This window comes from Solanum lycopersicum, chromosome 9 (assembly GCF_036512215.1).
Source record: "Solanum lycopersicum chromosome 9, SLM_r2.1".
Lineage (NCBI taxonomy): Eukaryota > Viridiplantae > Streptophyta > Magnoliopsida > Solanales > Solanaceae > Solanum > Solanum lycopersicum.
In genome coordinates, this window is record NC_090808.1 from 24,527,760 (window position 1) to 24,552,441 (window position 24,682).

Below are 24,682 nucleotides of genomic sequence, written 5' to 3' on the forward strand. Positions count from 1 at the left end.
TTTGAAGATTAGTGAAAATGATTGAAAATTCTATGAGAAAGGTCGTGGTTTTACTCCCTTAAGCAAGGAGGTTTCCACGTAAAATCATTGTGTTGATTTTACTGCATTTAACTTTTTGGGTATATTCATTATTGTAGTAAGGGACCTGGTCCATTTTTCTGTTAAGTGAAGGCATATATTCTATCAAGTGGTATCAGAGCCAGGTTCTCTCTATTTGGTTAACACCAAGGAAGTGATATTTGTTCTAGAATGTTTGCTCCACTTAATCTCGAAGAAGGTCAGTCGTCAACAAGACCTCCCCATTTCAATGGACATTTCTACAGTTGGTGGAAAGTTAGAACGTTTTATTACCTCATGGCTGAAGACAGCGAGTTATGGGATATTGTACTTGATGAACCATTTATTCCAATGATGGAAGAAAAGGATGGAGAGAAAACTAGTCTTGTTCCAAAGCCTAGACAGAAATACGACGAAGCTGATAGAAAAAAGATCGAAAAGGGCTATAAAGCAAAAACTCTTCTTGTCTGTCGGATAGGACCTGATGAGTTCAACAGGGTGTCAGCTTGTGAGTCTGCTAAGGAAATTTGGGATTGTTTGAATACTGCTCATGAAGGAACTGAACAAGTCAAAAAATCAAAGATTGACATGCTTACCTCTCGATATGAGAACTTCAAAATGAAAGAAGGAGAAACAATTCATGACATGTTTACAAAATTGTCTTCCATTAGAAATGAGCTGTGAAGTCTTGGTGAACCTATAAGCATGAGCAAACAAGTCAAAAAAGTACTTTGAATTCTTCCAAAATCTTGGGAAAGCAAGGTTGATGCCATCACAAAAGCCAAAGATTTGAAAGTGCTGACTATGGATGCTTTGATTGGAAATCTGAAGAAACATGAGATGAATCGAAATTACGATTCATCAATGAAGGAAGCTAAAAAGGATAAGTCATTGATGCTGAAGTACAAATCAGATGAAGATTCCAGTGATGATGATATCGCATATCTCATCAACAGATTTCAAAAAATTGTGAGAAAAAACAATGTTTTTAAAAGAGGAACAAATGGTTCTCGAAATGCTACTCAAGGTGATACATGCTACAAGTGTGGAAAAGCTGGGCACTTTATCAGAGAGTGTCCTCTGCTCAAGAATGAAAACAAGGAACATCAAAAACCAACAAGTTACAAAGAGAAGAGAAGGGACCTGGTACTCGGTAAGAGAGATCGAAAAGCTGCTGCAGATTTGGTGGTCAAAAAGGCTCTTGCTGCGTGGGGGGATTCTTCAAGTGATTCAGAAGATCCTGATGAACCAAATGATGTGTCTATGGTGGCAGTACATGAGGAGGAAACCATTTTCAATGAAATGTTTGCTCTCATGGCTCATACAGAAAATGAAGAAGAGGACGACCAGGTAACTCTTCTTGATATGAAAAATGACATGGATAATTATTCTCTTAAAAAATTGAGAACGTTGGCAAAAGTCATGATTGATTCTGTAATTGAGTTAACATCTGAAAGAGACACCATGAATGCTGAACTTGATAGTTTAACTGGAAAAAAAAGTTAAACTTGAAGAGAAAATGTCAAGAATAGTGTCTCTAGAGTCTTATAATTGTGAACTTAAGAACCAGTTGAATCAGATAACTGAAGAAGCTGAAAAGATAAATGGAATGAAAAATGGTTTACAAGTTGAAATTCAAGAAAAATTGAAAAACTCTGAGAAAAATCTTGGTCTATCGTTGGAAAAAAGCAACAAATTAGAAAAGGATATTCTCAAATTTAAGGAAGAACTTGAAAAATCTCTTAAGTGGACAAAATCCTCAAAGTTATTGTCAAATGCAACAAATCAGAGTAATTTCAATAAGGAAAGACTAGGAAGTTTGAACATCACTCCTCCTTATAATCCTCACAGCAAGTATGTGTTTGTGTCTGACAATCTGCTTTGTCTTCATTGTGGTAAGAATGGGCATTTAAAGGGAGAGTGTGCTGGCTGGAGAAACTCCTATGAAAGACTCTCTAATTATGCTGAAAGGAAAAATTCACCAAAAGAGAGACCTGGTCCTCCAAAGCATGTTTCAACTCATAGATTTTCAAAGAAAAAATCTGTCACTACTCCAATGTCCTTTGTTAGAAATCTTCAAAATCTACCCTATTGGACTAAATACAATCTAATCACTCCTTTGTTTGCCTTCTGGGAACTCAAATGGAAATGGGTTCCCAAGCTAAACAACTGATTCTTGGTGCAGGTGAGTGAGAGGAGCAACAGTCAATGTTGGTATATGGACAGTGGATGCTCTAAACATATGACTGGTGATGTAAAAGATTTCCTCTCACTCAAGACACTTCAAGGAGGAGGTGTCTCTTTTGGTGATGGAAATAAGGGGTACATTTTGGGAGTTGGCAAAGTGGGAAAATCTCTTGGAGATTCAATCGACAATGTGTATCATGTGGACGGGTTGAAGTATAGTTTGTTGAGTGTGTCTCAAATCTGTGACAAAGGAAATGAAGTCAAATTTACTTCTGAGAAGTGCACTGTGGTGAGTCTAACTACAAAGATGGTAATTCTCACTGCTCACAGAAGTAAAAATATGTATGTGGCCAACTTAGAAACGTCTCATGGAGATGACCTAACATGTCTTAGCGCTCAGAATGAGAATGCTGATCTTTGGCATCATAGGATGGGGCATGTAAGCTCATCTTTATTGAACAAACTGATTTCTAAGGACCTCGTCCGAGGTCTACCAAAGCTGAAGTTTGCTGAAAATAAAATCTGTGAAGTTTGTGTTAAAGGAAAACAAATCAGATCATCCTTTAAGCCTAAAAAACAAGTAAGATCATCAAGAACACTAAAGCTGCTTCACATGGACTTGTGTGGACCCCTGAAGGTTCAAAGCAGAAATGGTAAGAAGTACATTTTGGTGATTGTTGATGATTACTCGAGATATACATGGACAAGATTCTTGAAATCAAAGGCAGAAACAGCTGAAGAGTTGGTAGTGTTTTTCAAAATGATTCAAACCAAATTGAATCAAGTCATTTGCAGCATTCGATTTGATCATGGTACTGAGTTTGAGAACTCAAAATTGGATAAATTCTGCATGGAGAATGGTACGAGTCATAATTGTTCTAATCCTAGAACTCCTCAACAAAATGGAGTAGTGGAAAGGAAAAACAGAACCTTGGTGAACATTGCCAGAACTATAATTATTGAATCAAATCATCCTCAAAATTTCTGGGCTGAAGCTGTTAACATAGCATGTCATGTTATCAACAGGTGTCTGATAAGAGCTGTCTTGAATAAGGCCCCCTTTAAGCTGCTTAACAGCAGAAAGCCTATGCTGAGTTATCTTAGCGCATTTGGATGCAGGTGTTTTGTGCTGAACAATGAAAAGGATGATCTAGGTAAATTTGATCCTAGGAGTGATGAAGGAGTATTTGTTGGATATTTCTCATCGAGTAAGGCTTACAATTTATTCAACAAATGAACCCAATGCATTGAGGAAAGCATTCATGTTGTATTTGATGAAGATGGAAGCTTGAAGAATAATGGATCAAATGATGAAGATGATGTGATCAAACTGTTCAATTCGCAGAAAATTGAAGGAAGTGAAGCTGATGCAGAACAACAACTGAAAAATAACTGTGATGATCAGAATCATAGCCTACCTGAAGAGGTTGATGAGGTTGAAAAGGGCGATGAGGTACCTGGTACTACTCAAAATTCCAGCCAGAGTACATCAAACTCCCCAGAAAATGATGTCTCTCTTGATGAAGAAGAACATGTTGATCAGCTCAACCAGTCTGCTCTAAGATCAGGATGGAAGCATAGTTCATCACATCCTCTTGATAATCTTATTTCTCCTTTGAATCCAGGAATTCATACTAGATCAAAAACAAGAAATCTAGTTGCATTTTCAGCATTCATATCATCTATTAAGCCCAAGAATGTGAAAGAAACATTAGGTGATGCAGATTGGATCAACTCTATGCAAGAAGAACTTCATCAGTTTGAAAGAAGCAAGGTATGGTACCTGGTTCCTCTACCTGTAGGCAGAACAACAATAGGAACCAGATGGGTTTTCAGAAACAAGCTTGATGAAAATTGAGTGATTACTAGAAATAAATCCAGGTTGGTGGTCAAAGGATATAATTAAGAAGAGGGAATAAACTATGATGAGACTTTTGCACCTGTTGCCAGAATAGAGGCTATCAGAATTTTAATAGCTTTTGCTGCATTCATGGGGTTCAAGCTGTATCAAATGGATGTGAAGAGTGCATTTCTGAATGGAGATCTCAAAGAGGAGGTATTTGTCAATAGCCTCCTGGTTTTGAAGATGTAGAGCTACCAGATCAAGTGTTCAGATTGAATAAGGCATTGTATGGTCTGAAGCAGGCTCCAAGAGCATGGTATGAAAGGCTGTCAAAGTTTCTGCTGAAGAATGGTTTCAAAAGAGGCAAGATAGACAATACTTTGTTCTTATTGAAAAGACAACAAGAATTGCTTATCATTCAATTTTATGTGGATTACATAATTTTTGGAGCTACTTCAGAACATTGGTGTGAAGAATTCTCATCATTAATGGGCAAGGAATTTGAAATGAGCATGATGGGTTAACTGACATTCTTCCTGGGCTTACAAATCAAGCAATCATCAAATGGGATTTCAATATGTCAGGAAAAGTACATCAAGGAGCTACTGAAGAAATTCAATATGTTTGACTCTAAACCTATTGATACTCCTATGGGAACAAATTCCAAGCTTGTAGTAGAGGAATCTGATCTTCCTGTGAATCAAACAATGTATAGGGGAATCATTGGATCCTTGTTATATCTGACTGCTAGCAGGCCTGATATTGTTTATAGTGTTGGAATATGTGCCAGGTTTGAAGAATGTCCTTGTGATTCACACTTGAAGGCTGCAAAACGTATTCTCAGATACTTGATGAAAATAGGGACCTGGTTCTCTTCTATCCAGCAGGTGACACTTTTGATCTGGTTGGTTTTGCAGATGCTGATTTTGCTGGTTATCAAGTTGACAGGAAGAGTACTTCTGTAATGGCTCATTTCCTTGGATCATCACTCTTCTCATGGGGAACCAAGAAGTAGAACTTTGTGGCTCTTTCAACTGCTGAAGATGAGTATGTAGTTGCTGCAGCCTGCTGTTCACACTTACTGTGGATCAGGCAACACTTGGAAGATTTTGGGATTCACATCAAAGCAATTCCTCTTATGTGTGACAATACTAGTGTTGTTAGTATGGGAAACAAACTAATCCATCATAAGAGAACAAAGCATATTGGTGTTAGACATCACTTTTTGAGAGATAATGTTGAGAAGGGAAATATTGTGCTCACATATTGTCCAACGGAGAAGCAAATTGCAGATGTCTTTTTGTACCTTTTGTAGGTATACTTTCAGGAAGGACTTGCTTATCAAAGGAAATGACTAGAACAACTGGGAAATGAGGACGTAACTGTGCTATGGTACCTGGTGCCTGTCCAGGTTAGCATTTATACATTAATTTGAAACTGAAAAATATGACCGTTGATAATGCCACATGTCAGTCATCGGTCACTCTGACCGTTAGTCCCATCGTTTCTCTCTCAAATGACACATCCAATCACAGACCTGGTACCTTTTCACGCCTTTTAAAAACCCTATTTACTTCTTTTTGAAATCCACATCCATCCTTTAACATTCTTTTTATTTCAAGAAGGGTTTAAGAAAAATTTAAAAAGACAAACTTTGTTTCTTCTTCTTCTTCTCTCTGTTCGAAAAACCATTTTCGTTTGTGTGTCAAACATGTCTTCTCCTTCTTGTACCTCTAAACAGATGCTAAATGCTCTTAGCGAAATAGAGCCACTTTCTTTCTACTCTCCGTCTAACGTACAGTCTAGACCCAATGCCCCTTCTAGTTCTCAGCAAGACACACCCGACAATCCTTTCTATGCCATAGATCTAAACAGTACATGCTTGCCTACTGGACCTGGTCCGTTTCAAGATATGCTGCCTGACAATCTCTTTGAAGGAGATCTACCCAAGCATAAGGCATGTGAGTCCAATATATTGGCAGCAAGTGAAGAGTTGGTGATTGAGAGTTTGGCTATGATGCGGGGAGAAGCAATGGCTAATTAAACTGAAGTGTTGCAGAGGGAAGAGGTAAGAAACACTCAACCCATTTTTGATAAAACTCCTGATATTGGAAGGTATCCTTCTTCTTCCTCCTCTGACTCTGAAAGTGAGGAGGAACCTTTAAAATGGAAGGTTGAGCGAAGAGAAGGTGAGATATCTAGAAAAGGGAAGGAGAAGGTTGTAGAAGAGACCCCTAGGAGAAGACCTACCACTAGGTCTGCTGCTCAAAAATTTATGGCTGATGCCTTGAAGGCTAGTGCACGTACTACTGCTGCAGTTGGAAGTGCAAGAACCTTCAAGGTATCAAATTTCAAAATACCTGAGACTGATGTTGTTGAGTAATCCACTGAGGAAGTGGAAAAGAAAAGTAAGAAGAAAAGGGCAGAGATGAAAAGGGGAAAGGTTTCAAAGAAGGTTGAAAACACAAAGTCCAAAAGGAAAGGTTCTGGAGGCAAAAGGAAGAGATCACAGGGACCTGGTGCTTAAGCCAGGAGATATGAGAGTGTCAACATGCAGTAAGTTGTTGACAGCCTGAGAAAGCAAGCCGTCTTGGCTGGGAGAGTTTTTGATATGGGAATTATAACTCTTCAAGGCATGGACTCTCTTCATGATATGGTTGAAATTCTATCATGGATGCATTTGTTCAACAGAAAATCCCCCATCCTCTATGAAGAAGAAGTGCGCGAATTTTATTATAATATTCAATTCAAAGAATATGGGAGTATCCTTACACGGGTCAATGACATTGTTGTACATCTAGATGAGGGTTTGTTGAGTAAAATTCTGAGGGGGCCTAGAGAGGGGACCCGATCTGTGCTGGAAGAACTTGCTCTACTGAGTTTGCTTCTGTGATTTCTAAGACACCCACAACCAAGGTTGCTGGGATTTATAATAAAATCATGAAGAGCGAGTACTAGTTGGTCTTTGAGTTCATCAACAAAGTTCTCCTTCCTCGCACTGAAAAGAGGACACTAGCAACTGCTGCTCACTGTTTTGTGATGGAGATGTTGTGTAGCTTCGAAGCCCTGAATCTCCCAGGTCTAATGCTGGAGCATATCTACAAAACCGTCATCGAGAGGAAAGGTGTTCATGGAATGGGATACGGATACTTTCTCATGGAAGTATTCAAACATTTTCAAATTCCTCTCAGTGTTGGAAAGGTCGGGACAGTTAAACAGACTATCTCCGAGAGTACCCTGGTCGAGTGCGAGTGTATTGAAGGGAGAGGCTATCCAAAGAGCAAGATGGCTCAACTCATTGAAGATCAGGATGAGCTTAAGCATGAAATTGAGGCGCTCACTGTGCGTTTGAGTGGTAAAGAGGCCGAAATTGCTATACTCAAAGAAGAACTGCTTAGTGCACAGAATGAGGGACCTGGTTCTTCAGTGGTACAAACTCTGGAGAGAGAGAATGCAGAGTTGAAGGCTAAGACCACTGCCTTGCAGGAGAAGGCTATTAAAGATAATGATGCTGCCAATGCTCGACTCACTCTCATCATCTAGTCTCTGTCTCATCCTCCTCCCTCTTCCTAGCCTGTTAAAAACCCTCCCCTGTGTCGTTCTTTTTGTGGCTTATCTTTGTGTTGATGTATATTGAGTTTGATTTTAATGTATTAATGTTATTGTGGAATGCCGGTTAACTTATTCCTCTGTTATTCTGATTATAGTCTTTTGTGAATGCTTTTCCCTTCCTGATTGATTGCTTTTTAGCTTTGATCTTATTTTGTATTACTGTTGACATCACTGGTTTACTACATATTTTTTTTATGATGCCAAAAGGGGGAAGTAAAACAGGTAAGTAGCTGGATGATCATACAGTGAGGTGGAGTACAGTAAGGGGGAAAACACTGAGGGGGAATATAGTAAGGGGAACAAAGTTGGAGGAGATCTCAGACCATTGTTTGTCATCATCAAAAAGGGGGAAAATGTTATTTTCTGTTTTGATGATTTGACAAACTTAGGGACCTTGTAAAGGTACCAGGTTTCTTACTTGAGCGTTTTAAGATGAAACAAACACAGGGACCTTGTAGAGGTATCATGCTCTCATTGTAACGAGCCAGTTGGCTACCAGCTGGAGAAAGTACAAAAAGTAGGTGCACACTTCCCAATGGCGTCAAATACTGAGACTTCTCCATCCAATGGGAAAGAGTTTAAGGAAAGTGACTTGTCCATATAAAAGGCACTTTCCTAAACATCTTTGGTAGTTTTTTCAACTTGAGATAGAACTTTTCAATAACATTTGCAAAGGCTTCTAGTTAACAAAAGGTAGAATTATTCCAAGAACAGCAGTAATCTCTGGAGCTTTTAGTGTAGCTGTTTAGTAATATATTCTCTTGTTCTTACATTGTAAACTATTCCTGAAACTATAAAGGAATCAGTGGGTAGTGTTAAAAGTCTAGGTTGTCCAAGTGGGATAGCTTAGTGGGTAGATTATTTTCTACTTAGGCTTGTTAAGCAATAGAGACTATTGCTTAAACGTGAGAATAAAAACTTCTTCTCACATTTGTTGTAATCGTGTTTTACTTTTGCTTTTGAAGATTAGTGAAATCGATTGAAAATCTTGTGAGACAGGTCATGGTTTTACTCCCTTCAGCAAGGAGGTTTCCACGTAAAATTATTGTGTTGATTTTACTGCATTAAACTTTCTGGGTATATTTATTATTGTAGTAAGGGACCTAGTTCATTATTCTGTTAAGTGAAGGCATATATTCTATCAGATATATATATTCTTTTTGCTTTCACTGTAGTGGAGAGAGGAAGAAAATTTGGGGAAAAATTTAGTTTTGAGATTTTTTCCACAGAAAGAACTGAGATAAAAAAGAAAATCGTGGTGAAAAAGAAAAAGAAGAAACACGGAGATTTTTTTAGTTGGAAAATTAGTGTGAGGAAAAGGTTGAAAACTTTAGCGGCTTTCGTTTGGCTGGAAATTTTCCTAGTAAAAATACAGAGCCTTTTTTGAGAAACTTATAGCCATACACTCGAAATACACTTCTCAGTAGAGAGCTTCTTGGAGTTTGCCCAGCTTTATTTGATTTCCACTCGTTTTCGGTGCTTGAGGTGGTAAAGGTCGTCCTCATGTTTGCTGTCTTTGTTTCGGTGGATCAAAAGAAGGTAATATTCCTTCCTTTGTAATGTCTTTTCTTGTGTCTAAAAGATATGTTATTTGGCGACGGAAAAATCTGTTTGCATAGTTGTTTTGTTGTTAGTCGTCGCTGCTCAACAGATGCGCCGGTATGACATTTCGTTTGAATGTGGTGTCTTTGTTTTGGTTGAAGCTTCAAAATATGTCTTACCTTCACTAGCCTCAGATTATTTTCTTCTTGTCTTTTACTTCCTCTCTTCATTATGCCTACTTGTGAAGTTATTTTCGTTTCTTTATTTGCACATGATCTGTTATGGTTACTTGAAGTAAATTATTATTATTTATTTATATATTTTTCTTGTTTTCCAGTATCCATTTCTTTATTTCTTGAGTATAAGACATGATATGTATTGAGTTGTTCCCATGTTGTGAGGATTCATGTTTCGAATCTAGTTTCCTTCTTACTTGCTACGTGTTGAAATGCCTTAGATAGCTATGTATATTTTCGGTATTCTTGTTTCTCACAGAGAGTTATTTTAACTCTTTCTTAAGGATATCAAGTTTAAGGCTAATATTTGAGTTTCCCCTTTCCTATTTATTTTGTGATCTTTTGCTTTAATGTGTAATAGTTCCCAAAATTGCCGTTCTAACTTATCTGTATGGTGCTATCAAGTTGATAGTTTTTTAAATGACTTTTATGAAGTTGTTGGTTATTTAGAAGTAACCAAATGATTATCATCTGTCTATTCCCTGTGAGAAATATATCTTGATCGTTAAATGTTCTTAATCACCATTAGTTTTCATGTTATAAGTTTACTTTGGGATTAATTCTAATTTGTTTGCATTAGCTTAGTAACGAGTTTGTTAGTTAAGTCATTGTGAAGGATACGATGTTGAGTTGATTACCTTTGAGCTTTATAACTAAGTTTAATAAGCAATAGTTCGTTTACTAACTTTATTTCTTCGTTGCATGAACTTGCACATTCAAGTCAAATTTGGACTCCCTTTCCTACTTGAATTCCACCTTGTGGCCGTAAAGGCCCAAATTCTTTCTTCATCAAGTCAAGCGGTCCCTAGAATCGATGAACAGATCGTTGAGTCAAAATTCAGAGTAGTCGGAGATTTGAAGAAGTTGTGCCAAGAGGGCCTCTTTTATTTTGAAAATATTGTATTTTATTTGAGCCTAAGACCTTTTGTATTACTATTACCTTGAATAGTTTAGGACAAGTACAAGTCGAGTGGGACTAAGGCCCACAAACAAAGGATCCAAATACCGGATCAGGCGGACAGAAACTGGATTTGGACCCAACTTTCTCTCTATCTCTCTCCCTCTCCCTTTTACTTTATCGTCTATTGTTTGTTGATATTTATTGTTAGTTTTAGGGTCGAACCTTCGAGATCCTTGAGTAGCGTTGTTATGTTTTTTCCGCCAAGCCTAAAATCGATCGACTTTAAATAGACTAAAAAATGATAATAAATAAGTTTGCAAGTTAACATAATTCACTTAGTTAAAAGTTGATATTTTAGATATATCAAAATTAAAGTTATTTTAGCCAAGCAAGTTAGTTGCCGGAAAATCGTATTAACGGATATTTTAGGTTCTTTAAATACCTTCCTAAAATATAAATAGGAATCCCCGAACCCCTTTAAAGTTTTCTTAAGCTTTCTGCTTAAATCTTTTTGAAAACTAAGTTTTCTTGATTTTCCTTAAAAAATTAATTGGCGACTCTCAAATAGTCAAAAAACTTATAAAAATATTATTCCGAATAAAACATTGACTATGTAAAGTCAAAGGCTAATGTACGCGATCCACTTACAAAAAAAGCCTAACTAGAGAGAAAATTTAAAGATCATCAAAGAAAATGAGTTTACGGCTTAGGAGAAGTCATCATGTGGGTAACTCTATCTAGTAGACTGGAGATCCCAAAAGGTAGATTCAAGGAGAAAAACAAAGTTGTGACTAACGGTTCGACATTGTTAACAAACTGAATCCATTCTAATGATGAAGACAATGCTCAGGAACAACGATACAACATTAAGGCTTGGTAATGAGTTAATAAAGCTTAATGTTTTTAATGATTTGCTAAGTTTGGCAGATTTGACCAAATAGTATATCTATGCGACAACACGGTTAGAAATAACCTATGTGAGTATGAAGTGTAAAACGCTTCAAAGATAATAATTGTCAAAAGTCGATTCTCTATACTCCCATGAAACCAAGAGGTATTCATAGTTGAAACGAACACAATCATAAAAACCATAAAAAGTTAAGGTTAAATTGTGTGATCTATGGTTGTCTAGGTATATGCCAAACCTCGACGGTTCAAAGATATCACATCTACCGGTTGATTGAGTATATACGATATATGTTCAGTATGGAAAGTCAAAGGGAAAACCTACTTATTCAGATGCAATTAATTATTGCTTGTGAAGTACACATACTTGTTCGTTTCTTTGTCTTGGAGTCATTCCATTCATGGGGGGATTGTTGGGTTTTAAAATATATGAATGGAAAATGAAGAGTTGCAACTTTTATTAAAGGTTACGATCTTTTCGAAAGATTGTATTGACTTTTCCAAAAGTTTGTGACCTTTCCGGTAAGGCACAATAAGAATCTCTTCACACTATCCTTTGTTTTCTATAAATGGAGGGATTTCCTCTCATTTTAAAAAAACTGATTTTTGGACTTCTTCTACTACTACTAAATCTAGTATTCTAAGCGTACTTTGCTGTAATTTAGTGGCTCGCTCACACCATCGTTTTGGATTATCAATGCACTGGTGATTGAGATCATTCTATCCTGAGAGGACACATTGCAAATCAAACCTCACATACTAGAGGGGAATAATTTCCTTAAGGGGATATTGTGCATTCAGTGGGCTTGATCCTCTTTCTGTTTTTCAGATTTTAGTTTTATGAATTAATTTTTGCTCTTCTGTTCTTCACCGATTCATTAAACTTTTGTAACTTCGTGTTTTTGCATAGTTTGTTGGAATCAGTAAAATTCTTTAAATACAAATTTACAATACTATAAACATTTGTTGATGTAATAAAGTGTACATTGTAAACTGATTAGTTTCAATCCCAACCAACTCTAACCTCCTCTAATCAGTCTCAAATTTTGACATGATTTTCTCTCAATATTTTGAATCTATTGATATATTATTGACTCAATGATTCACATTTGCGTCATGCCAGTAAAATTTTGAAAAATAGTGAATGTGATAAGGCAAGGCCAGTCAATGTCTTAATGCATCAAAACTTGTCGTAGCCCTGACCCAACTATTATCTCTATCTGTTAAGAATTCTAAATTGGTGAAACTTGAATGTAAATCACTAAATAGACAGTACTAACATTTAATATAATTACCCTTTGCAAAAATGAAGTTTGGAATTCAAACATATTAAACTATATACATTATACACAATATTTCATACACTATTATGATGTTCCCAACCTAGTCTGAATACCATTATTCTTTCCTTATGAGGCAGAATGCTATGAAGTTTGCTTTTTTTGTGATGCTTGCTCTTTATCTACTGAAGGCTCACAAGCATGAAGAATAGAACATATGTCATTTTGTTCCAGAAATTATTCAGCATTTACGAGAATCACTGGCGCAAACTCAAACACTAGTTTCTTGCACTGCAAAAACATAATCGCGTATGGACAAAAAGGTTGAGTGTGAGACATGAGTAAAAATAACAACATATATAAACAGGTTGTGTAATCTATTTTTCGAAACTGAAAAAAGGAGGCAGACTTGACTCAGCGCACCCTAACGATACATCCAACACCAATTACAGTTAACATGCTTTAAAGAATTTTCAACTGAATTTCATAGGATAGCAGATAATGGATACATACCATAGTCTTTATATTCTTCAAATTAATAGCATAGTCTTTATATTCTTCAAATTAATAGCATAATCTAGTTTATCCAAAGACGAAAACTACAAAAAATTTAGTCAACAAAAACCAGACACTATAAAATATCACATGGAGTACAAAACTACAAAAAAATAATTTTTTGGTCTCGAAACAGAATTAAAAATACTCGTAGATTATCACAAAAATATGCTTTTCTTTTAAACTACCCTTCCCACTATAACATTTATACTATTTTATCAAACACATATGCGCATCTGTAATTCTACAAACTAAAGAATTTTAAACGCATTACTTTTTGCCAAGGAAAATTCATTCAAAAATCATATGATTTGCAGATCTTTTTCAAAAGACATACATAATAACTATGAAAACTGTTGACTTTTAGAAAGTATTTTCCTCCTTGGATAAATAAGAACAACGTTACCAAGTGTAATCTTTAACCGAAATATCACCTATTCTGTTAGTACATTTTTCACTTTGAACTTACTAAGAAAACACCGAATTGTGGAGAAGTAATGCATTAATTTTATTACTTCCATGATCTATTTCTCTCAATCAGTAGAATACAAGAAATACAAAAAGTATAATAATTTCCTCAAGATTGTTGTTTATCTTGTATTCCTAAGATACTTAGAACATAAACTTTGAAGAACTTCATAAAAACAACAAAGTTTAGAGAGTATTTTCAAAACAAGAAATAAAACTAGTAGAGAAAATAGAACCAGAAAGAGATCAGAAACAACATACAAAAATATTTTTCTTCGAGTCCATTGAATGCACAGTGTCTCTTTAAGAAAACTATTTCCCTCACGTACCCTAGGTTAATGGAATATATCCTCCAAGATAGAATGATCTTACTCACCGAGGTATCGGTATTTTAAAAGACGGTGTCAGTGAACCATTCAACAACAATAAAGTACACTTAGAATACTAAATTTACTGATATTACCAGAAATCAAGAAAATTCATTTTTCTTATAAAATGAGAGGAAATCCCTCAATTTATAGAAACAAAAGGTATTGTGAAATTTTTTTTATTGTGCCTTACCGGAAAGGTCACAACCCTTTGGAAAAGTTTCAATCATTCGAAAAGGTCACAACCTTTCATAAAGGTCACAAATTTTCATAAAAGTCAAAACTCTTCACAAAAGTTGCAACTCTTCATTTTCCACTCACACATTTTAAACACCAATATGTTACAAATACCCACTAAGGATAAGGATAAAACGTTTCTGTTGAAAAAGGTTGTTAAGGATAAAAAGAGTATCCTTTATATACAAGAGAACGAGAGTACACAAGTCAGCCATGGGAAAACAAGAGCTTGCCGAAATATCATTCTTTACTTCCAGGGTCAATCAATTGGTAGTCCTCCAATTTCCCCTCGAATGTTTATATATAAGAAATAGCTTATGCCACTCAAATTACCCCGGATTGAAAAATTAAAACACGCTTGGATAGGAGTTTCTTGTGTAAACATTCAAGTTGACAGTCGTCATCTTGACAGTCAAAGAACTTTAACATGATCAAAGTGATAACTAATGTATGGCCGTTAAACTACTTTAGTCCTTCATACATATCATGTAGCAGAAAGTTCTTAATGCTCATAAAAAGTAAATATTTGTCCCTTAATTTATACTAACTTTAATGGTAACTCTTGTACCAATAATAAATTTATGTTTGACCAGAACACGCCTTAGTCCCTCAAACAGTTACAAAAAAAAAAGACAAGAACTTTGAAAATAGTTGCAATGTTTTTAATTGAAAATTCTCAACCAAAATGCACATGTCTAGAAAAACTATCTAAACCAGATTAAGAATAGGTAAATGAGAGCAATATTTGTCTAACATAATGGATTAAGTCTTAAAAAATCAAGTGTAGGAAATCATAACATCTGATCTGTGAACAGGTCATGCAAATTAAATAGTCAAGGGGGACTGTCAACATTCACAAAAGTGTTTTGACCTGATAGCTCTCCCCCAACAATTGTTGTCATCTGCTCAGCATTGGTGCTTTCTCGAGGATACATGCTCTCATTGCTACTGTTAGGCACTGCTTGTGATCCTCCGCAATCAGCTCAAATCATGTCCATGGTGTTTGGAACTTTAAAAGTTCCACGGAATTCAACATCCACGCTAATTATGTCAACACTACAACAAAAATGACCATTAGTGACATTTAATTCTTAATTGCCGCTAAATATATATTTTTAGCGGCAATTGTCACAATTTGTATATGTACCTAAAGCCTTTAGAGACATTGGTTCTAAGGGAACTTAACTAATGCCCGTAAAGCCTTTAGCACTCTTTATTAGTGTCAATATTTAATGTCGCTAAAAGTTGTTTTTGTTGTAGTGCAAGCACGCTTGGTTTTGCTCCTTCTCTTCTGTTCCTTTTGTGGTTTGCTTCAATGCACTTGAAATATTTTTGAGCATGGTTATTTTCCTGCATTGTGGTTCTTGTTATCACAGAATGCCTAGATATACTCCTCAAGACACCTTTTCCATATTTACCTAAGCCTCGAAGAGGTGACCTATAGAGGAAAAAATAGAGAAATAAGTTATTATCCAGGAAATAAGATCGCAGGACAACATTTAATTAAAAGTTTTACCCTCTCAAAGCCTTTTGCATGCAATGTGTAAATTCATAGAAAACACACAAATAAAACATTAAAACATAAATGACCAGACTTCCAAAAAAAGGAGAGCAAACAATCCTCAAAAACTGTACACAGGAAACCAACCTGTGTTCCTCTTCTGTCCAATGAGTCCATCTTCGCGATTCAATATATGCTTTCATATTTTTGTTTCCATTGCTTTGCATTTTTTGGATAATTGGGTAATGGAATGTGCCCAGAATCAATGACACCTATATCTTCTAGCAGTATATTGTAGTGATCCTTGATATCATCAACTGATTTCCTAGGAAGTGCTTCTTCCATCTTCATGAATAGGTTGTTATATTAAAGTAGATCGCCTAGGGTATTATCAAAGATTTTATCCTCATCCCTAATCCAGAAGGAGCTATTGCATGTCTGATCAATGATGCTCATTTCTTTTAGATCTACAAGGAAAGACTCAAGCATGAAAAGGGAAGTTCTTAAAGAGGATTCACCAAATAGATGAGTGCCAATATATGGAAAAAAAACACCATAAATATTAGACATCTATTATAACATCTTCCTGACAATAAGTAAAAAAAAAACAATCGAAGCAAGGCATGTATTCTTTTAAATCAGTATGGATACCAAGAGAAGTAATGAGTTTCTGGTAAAAGGAATAAATATGAAGATCCAAGTGGTATACTACCCACAAAAGTCCCCAGAGATACGAAACATATCATGAAAACATCTACATTCTTTACCTTTTCTATTGGATGGAAGTTCTTATAATAAGAAATAAAAGTATAAAAAAGAATTTATTTGTCTCAAGATAGGAAAAAAATGATATCACTGAAGTATAGAATTTTGTTCTTGGTAGTGATTTTAAAATAAAAGATCTATGGCCCTGTACCAACTAGCGTGAAAGAAATCATGTCAATCCAACACATGTATTCAAAGAGAAATTTAATATGTACAACTTTATCTCCTAAAAAGTAGAAACTTAACTTGAATATAAGCAACATCATATACGATAGTGTAATTTCGCATCCCTTCATAATCTACCCTAGAATCCAAGAGAAAAGTCAATTATTATGAAATTGTCAATACAGTTTCTCTTATATTTTCTTGTTACTTTTTATACAACTTGAAATAGCAAAAAAGAAAAGGAAAAACCGAGAACCCTTGTCACACAACCTAACCATTTAAAAACTAGGGAACATGCAATGATAAATTATATCCAGGACAATAAATCAAAAGGAAAGGCATACAATTTTTTTCCTTTTTTTTTTGAGAAATACTGAATCCTCTGAGTATTAACTTTCAACAACGGAAAGCATGTCAAATAATTGTCCTTGACATAATTTCTCTCTCTCGTAAGATAATATAAACAAGGCGAATCTCATGATATTCAAGTTGATGAGTATCACTTTGCATATCTTTAGAATCTACCTCAAAACCAATATACAAATCAATCATTTTCTTATTGTCTGCAAATCAATGTTCATTTGAATAGAAGATTTGTAGAACAAACAATATATCAAGTGCAATTCGACAAGTAAGGTCTGGGGATAGTATAGTGTACGTAGACCTACCCCTACCTTTGGAGGTAGAGAGGTTGTTTTCAATAGACCTTCAGGTCAAGGAAAAACCTATTAAAGAAGATCGAAAAAGAGAATATCTGTGTAATTCCACAAGTAATATTTGGGATGGTAGAGTGTACATAGACCTCACTCCTACCTTGGGAGGTAGAGAGACTATTTTCAATAGACCCTGGGCTCAAGGAAAAACATACTCAGTGCAATCTCATAAATAAGTTTTGGGGAGGATAGATTGTACATAGACCTCAACCCAACCTTGGGAGGTAGAGAGCTATTCACAATAGACCCTCGGTCAAGGACAACCATATCAATGAAGATCCAAAAAGGGAAGATTTACATAACAATAATAACAAATCAAAAAAGGGAAGTCATAAAAGATCTTACTTTTTGTTTTTAGAGAACTAGTAATATATATCTCTATTAAAAAAATTCAATAGACCATCAACTTAAGGATAAGCATGACAAAGCACAAAAAATATTTGCAAAACTGTGACAACAAATCAAAAAATAAATCCAAAATGAATCTTACTTTTTCATAACATTCCTATCTCTATAAATCAATTTTCAAGAAATAAAAGCATGTTAAAGAAAATTATCGTAAAATATCAGCACAAATGGGGTAAAACCTAATAATCACAAAGCATAGTGAAAGAAACCTTTTAGATGAATCAAACTATGGTGATACGCATCTATGTCTAGTATTTAACCAAAAGGGAAACACATTCATATACATATAACTAATCAAGAAAAAGAAACTACAGAATTTTTGGCAAAGCGATTAATTTCACACCTGAAAATTGTCCTTACAATAATCCTAAAGATTCTTGTACCTTTTACTTCACCAAAATAATGAAATGTTTGTATTATGGTTTTTTTTCAACAGTTAAAGAGATAAACATATCAACATTGCTTTAATCTGAAAATTTTTAACCATCAGTGTAATACAAAAAAAAATTTTAAATGTGCTGAGTTGTGCTACCTAACCTTCCAAAACATAGAAAATTGTTTTGAGGTTTTGAGGGACATATTGTGGTAATGGCTAAAGTCAAAGTAATGAAAAGGAAAACTTCCCTTCATTATTTTTTTCCTTATTTGCAGAGGCAAATTGTTTTCATATTGATGGACAAATGGGGGTAAGATTTTCCCTTATAAAGCCGACTTAGTTTCCACAGAGATAAGTTTGACCTACAATTTTTTTAATACAACGTATCGATAGGTCTACAGGAAAACCTACAAACAGAATAAGTAGGATACAACAACCTAGAGATACTATGAAAAGGTAAGATAAGAAAAATTATTGGATAATTTATTTCTTGTTCAAACAAACACATTTTATTGAAAAACATCTAGGGCATCTCATAAAACTAGTCTCATCCTGATCCAAATCTATATAATTACTCTATATAATTTGATACATTCCGTCGATCAAATTCCTATCGTTTGAAGACAAGTTTGTGAATACAAATGTTCTTTATTTTCAGAAGGGTCACCACATAACAATCATGATGTATCCTGGTACATATAGTCATCGATCTTAACCAATCTCTCCCTTGTGAACAATCTTCGATGTATGCAATTCAACTAATAAAAATCTATTGTCATGAAATCTATCTTTTGTAGTAGTGCAAGTGGTCTTTAAACAGATCTGTGCAATTTGAAATCATTGTACTGGGCCTTTAGGTTTTAAAAAAATCATCATCTAAATGTAATCTCCCAACCTTTAAAAAAAAGTTATATCTTGCAATGATATAAGTGACTTAATAGTGTAAAAGATTACGTATACTAACAGAGTATATTACTTGAGCTAGTAAGAACAAAATGTAAAAGAAACAAAAATTGATATCATCAAGATTCCAAATATCGTCAAAACTTCTCTAAAGGAGAAAAAGACAAGACAAATTTGATAACGAAAATATAATTCGAGATCAAGGAACATGTTTTTTATTCAGCAAAAGATTACTACATATAGAGACATAAAATGTTGTGGAATCCCTGATATTCTGGAAATTGACTCCCTGTTTTGTGCCTAAATCAAGCTCCACCATATATTACAATATATTCTACATTCTAGAACTTTGTGTAGGAAATATATATGGAATATAATATCTTTAAAGAATGTTCAAGTTTATTATAGGCTACTTAAGGCCACTTGAGATGATTATAATCATCAACTACATCACTATTTATAGTACTCAAAATAGAAAACAAAAAGTCTTGCACAAATAACTAAATACATACAATTTACTAGATACATGTACTATGAAATTCTAAAGAGACTTCTTGAAAAAGTAAGAGACAATTTCGGAAGACTAAACATTGATGCATTAATTCCAATAGTCCCCCTTAATGCATTTGCTTGATAACTTTAATGCGTTCTTGAAGATAGCAAATATTTTCTCTAGGAAGTTCTTTGGTGAAGATGTTAGCAAGTTGTTCTCCTGTCTGACAATAATGCAACTGAATTTCGCCTTTCTCTTGTGCTTCTCGGATAAAATGATACTTGATGAAAATATGCTTTGATCTTTCATGGTTGGCTGGATTCTTGGCAATTCAAACTGCTGATTTATTATCACAATATAGAACAGACCCTTTTTTTTGTTTTTCACCAATGTCTTCAAATATTCTCCTAAGCCAAATAGCTTAAGAAGTAGCCTTGGATGCTGAAACATATTTTGCTTCGGCAGTGAATTGAGCAACAACACTTTTCTTTTTTGATAACCAAGAACAAATACTTGATCCAAATAAGAAAACATAACCAGAAGTACTCTTCATGTCATCTATACTTCCAGAACAATCACTATCAAAATAACCAATTAAGTTCAAATATCCACCAAATTTGTACGTTATCCCATAATCCATTGTTCCTTGAAAGTAGCGTAAAACACGCTTTGCAGCTCCAAAATGCACTTGGCTTGGTTCTTGCATGAACCTGGATAATAGACTAGCAGCAAACATAATATCTTCCCTTGTTGAAGTAAGATATAGCAAACTTCCAATCATATTCCTATAAAGTGAGCTATTAACTTTCTTTTCTCCATCATCTTTTCTAAACTTCTCATTTATCGCTATCGGTATGTCCACAGACCTGCAATCCATCATTTTGAATTTTTGAAGAATACTTTTAGTATACTTCTTATGAGAAATGAAAATTCCTTCTTTCACTTGAGAAACTTCGATGCCAAATAAATAATTTAGCAACCCAAGATCACTCATTTCATAAGCTTCCAACATATCTTGTTTGAAATTTTGCATCATCTTTACATCATTTCCTGTAAAGAGCAAATCATCCACATGGAGACAAACAATGATAGTGTTGCCATGTTCTTTCTTCACATGCAATGTGGCTTCACTTTTACTTCTCTAAAAATTATTTTTCAGAAAGCATGTATTAATTTCATTGTACCAGACTCTTGGATCTTGCTTCAGCCTGTAAAGAGCTTTTTTAGCATGTACACCTTTTCTTCTCCCCCTTGAACAAAAAATCCTTGAGGTTTCTCAACATAAATCTCATCATCAAGTTTTCCATTCAGAAATGTTGATTTCAAGTTGAAATATCTTCCATTTCTTTTGTGCAGCAACAACAATTACACTTCTAATTATCGCAAGACGAGCAACTGGAGAGAAAGTTTCATAAAAATCAATACCTGGTTTTTGTGTGAAGCCTCTAGCAACCAACCTTGCTTTGTGATTTTGAATATCTCCTTCCTGATTAAGTTTGATTTTATAAATTCCATTTTAGACTTACAACTTTCTTACTCTAGGAATAGCTACAAGCTCCCAAGTATTGTATTTTTCAATCATTCAAATTTCTTCTTCCATGGCTTTCTTCCAAACATCATGTTTTATTGTTTCTTCATAATTTTATGGCTCAACACCGGCAAAATTATATCTTTGATAAATGTCACTCAACATTTTTGTTCCTCTTGGAGGCGGTTCTTCATCATTTAGAATCTGGGATTTCTCCCCCTTGAGAGATATCTTCATCTTTTTCATCCTCTTCTTGATTTGAAGATATAATAGCAGTATTCTGTATCTTTTTTTCCTCCCAATTCCATGTTGTTTTTTTATAAAAAATGGCATCTCTACTAACAACAAGTTTGTTAGTTTTGACATCGAGAAACCTATATCCTTTTGTCACATCACTATAACCAAGAAATACACATTTTTTACTTTTTTCATCTAATTTTGTTCTTTTCTTAGCAGGTAGATGAGCATAACAAATATACCCAAAAAATTTTAAATGACTTACAGAAGGTTTAATTCCACTCCAAGCTTTAACTGGTGTCTTGTCCTTTAGTGCCTTTGTTGGACACCTAATAAGGTTGTGAACTGCTATATGCACTGCTTCTGCCCAAAAATATTTTGGCAGCCCTTTCTCATTCACCATAGTAATGGCCATTTTAAAAAAATTTCTATTCCTTCTTTCAGATACACCATTTTTTGGAGGAGTATATCCTGCTGGAAGTTGCTTCTGAATGCCTTTATTTTTGTAATATTCTTCAAATTCTCGACTTGTGTACTCACCTCCTCGATCACTGCGAATGGTTTTGATGCTCCAATCTTTTTGCATCTCAACAAGGGCTTTAAATTTCTTGAATGTAACAAATGTTTCTGACTTTTCATTCAAGAAATAACCCCAAGTCATTCTTGATAAATTATCAATAAAGATTAAAAAATACCTTTGACTTCCAAGAGATGGAGTCTTCATTGATCCACAAATGTCGGTATGAATTAGTTCCAAAAGTACACTTGCTCTCCAAGACACCCATTTTGGAAAATACTTCCTGTGTTGTTATCCAATTATACAACTTTCACATGTATCCACCTCAGTATGTATTTCAGGAAGGCTTGCACCATGTCCTTTTGCTTGAGAAGCTTTAAACCATGAAAATTCAAGTGACAAAATCTTTTGTGTCAAAGCCATGAATAATCTACAATTTCATTTTTTAATGCATTGTAATGAAATTGCAAAGGGAAGTTTCTTTTTTTCGTCTTTACTTCAACAAAGACTTGATTTTGCTCAATTTTATCATAAATGCTGCAATAATTATCTCTAAACACAAGAGAATAACTATTTTCCATGAGTTGACCAACACTAAGGAATTTTTTTTCTAAGTCAAGAACATAAAGAATATCATGAATTTGCTTACCGCTTTCTTTCATGTTGATCAAAATAGTACATTTACCTTTCACATCAACTAAGGATCCATTCCCCATCTTCACTTTAGGGGTGATGCTATTATTAATTGAGAGGAAAGCCTTTTCATCCCCAGTCATATGATTACTACAACCACTATCAACATACCATTCATCGCTTTTTGTTGAAGCATCAGATTTAGAAGAAAAGAAAATTTTTTCTTCCATTTCTTCCTCCTATTTTTCACAAAAAAACTGCTTGCTCTCGTTTCTTGTGCCAGCAATCCTTTTCAATGTGGCCAAACTTTTTACAAAAGTTACATTGGGGCTTGCCTTTGTGCCAATATTTTTCTGCATTGTGATTAGTCTTTTTGCAAACTTTACAAAAAAAACTAGAGTTTTTCTCACATTTTTCTTCAACCTTTTTGGAAGAACCATCATGATCCTGCTTCTTTTTTGGCTTGAGATTCTTCTTCTGATGATTTTTTGAGAAATTTTGAGAATTCTCATTTAATTTAGACTGGAAAGCCGTCTCTTTGGGTTGATCTTCACAAAAAAATCTTCGCTTATCGTGTGCACGAAATGATCACACTAGCTCTTTGATGGAAAGCTTAGAAAAATATTTCGTCTCCTCAGTGATAGCAACGATGTACTCATACTTTTCTGTGACACTAATTAGAATCTTTTCCATAACTTGTTGGTTAGAAATTGTATCACTATGATTTCTCATTTCATTACAATATTCATGACTCTTGTGCAATAGCCATCAATTTTTTCAGATTCTATCATCTTTAAATTTTGAAACTCTCTTCTAAGAGTTTGAAGATTTATTGTGCGTACCTTTTTGTCACCATACACCTCAGTTTCCAGAAAATCTCAAGCTTCCTTTGCAGTCTCACAAGTAGCAATTTTGGCAAAATATGCTCTTGAGACTCCCATTTGGATTTTGCTCAAGCTTTTGCATCCTGACGATACTTAGCCTTAAGATTTTTCATCTCTGCTGTTGTAAGATCACCATCGTTGTCTGACTCTTAAAATTCATTTGCAACAATAGTCCACAAAACTTCATCTTTCAAATGTGTTTTCATTCTTATTTTCGAGCATTCAAAATCTGTTCCATCAAAAAATGGAGTAAGAACAACTGTAGAATCAACACCTTCATTTATTTTGGATCTCATATTTTTTTCTTCACCTAACCCCAAACCTGCTCTTGATACCAATTTGTAGGAAATATGGAAGAAAATAATATCTTTAGAGAATGCTCAAGTTTATTTTAGTCTACTTAAGGCCACTTGAGATGATTATAATCATCAACTACATCACTATTTATACTACTCAAAATAGAAAACAAAAAGTCTTTCACAAATAACTAAATACATGTATCACGATTTACTAGATACATGTAATACGAAATTCTAAGGAGACTTCTTAAAAACTAAGAGATAATTTCGGAGGACTAAACATTGATGCATTAACTCCAACACTTTGCAGTACACATAATTCAATAGTTATAACAAAAATATCCAGATAAAAGTACTAACATTAAAAAACTTAAAATCACATTCAAAAAAACAACATCCTTCATCACTCCTCTTTGATGCAAGTGCTGCTAGATGTTTTATGCTTCGCTCTAAGAAACTCAAATCTTTATTTCTGTAGCGCTTTTCTAAAATTATGAGCTAGTTGATCTTCACAACGATAATGCAAAATATGAACTTCATTTTCCCTTTCAACTTCTTGAATGGAATGGCATTTAAGTTTAATGTGTTTAGTCTTTCCATGAAATAATGGATTCTATACAATGGCAACAACATTTTTTTAACACAAAGGACTGCAGTTGCTTTGCTTGGATGAAACACCAATTCAATCAAGATTTCTCTCAATGATAAAATTTGATTAACAACATCGGAGGCATCAACGTACTTTGCTTTAGTTGTTCATTGAGACACATACACTTGCTTCTTTATACACCAGCAAATAACACCTTATTCGAGAGTGAAACAATATGAAGTAATTTTCATGTCGCCTTGTGACCCGATTCAGTCACTATCAGTAAACCCCAACAATTTCATAGACTTCAATTGCTTTGCTTGGATGAAACCCCAAGAAATATTCCTTGAGAAGATTGATTAACCTCCTTTCCAAGAAATAAGTCACTTTCCCCAAATCATTCATTTCAAAGACTTTCTTTATTTGCTCCCTGAAGTCCGTGATAGATTATGTGTTGTTACCAATCAGCAATGGATCAT

General features: G+C 34.6%; 3 protein-coding genes across 3 annotated transcripts; 2 read left to right on the forward strand and 1 right to left on the reverse strand.

The window, feature by feature from the left end:
* Positions 1 to 249: 249 nt before the first annotated feature.
* On the forward strand, positions 250 to 741 carry LOC138338438 (uncharacterized). Its single transcript, XM_069289402.1, has one exon. It carries the CDS (start codon positions 250 to 252, stop codon positions 739 to 741), a length of 492 nt encoding a protein of 163 aa, XP_069145503.1.
* Positions 742 to 861: 120 nt separating this feature from the next.
* Positions 862 to 1,563, forward strand: LOC138338439 (uncharacterized). Its single transcript, XM_069289403.1, has one exon. It carries the CDS (start codon positions 862 to 864, stop codon positions 1,561 to 1,563), a length of 702 nt encoding a protein of 233 aa, XP_069145504.1.
* An 18,374-nt stretch (positions 1,564 to 19,937) lies between these two features.
* On the reverse strand, positions 19,938 to 21,942 carry LOC138338440 (uncharacterized mitochondrial protein AtMg00810-like). Its single transcript, XM_069289404.1, has 3 exons — positions 21,547 to 21,942; positions 20,886 to 21,002; positions 19,938 to 20,657 (listed from the first exon to the last, which is right to left on the reverse strand). Exons 1-3 carry the CDS (start codon positions 21,940 to 21,942, stop codon positions 19,938 to 19,940), a joined length of 1,233 nt encoding a protein of 410 aa, XP_069145505.1.
* Positions 21,943 to 24,682: the final 2,740 nt, after the last annotated feature.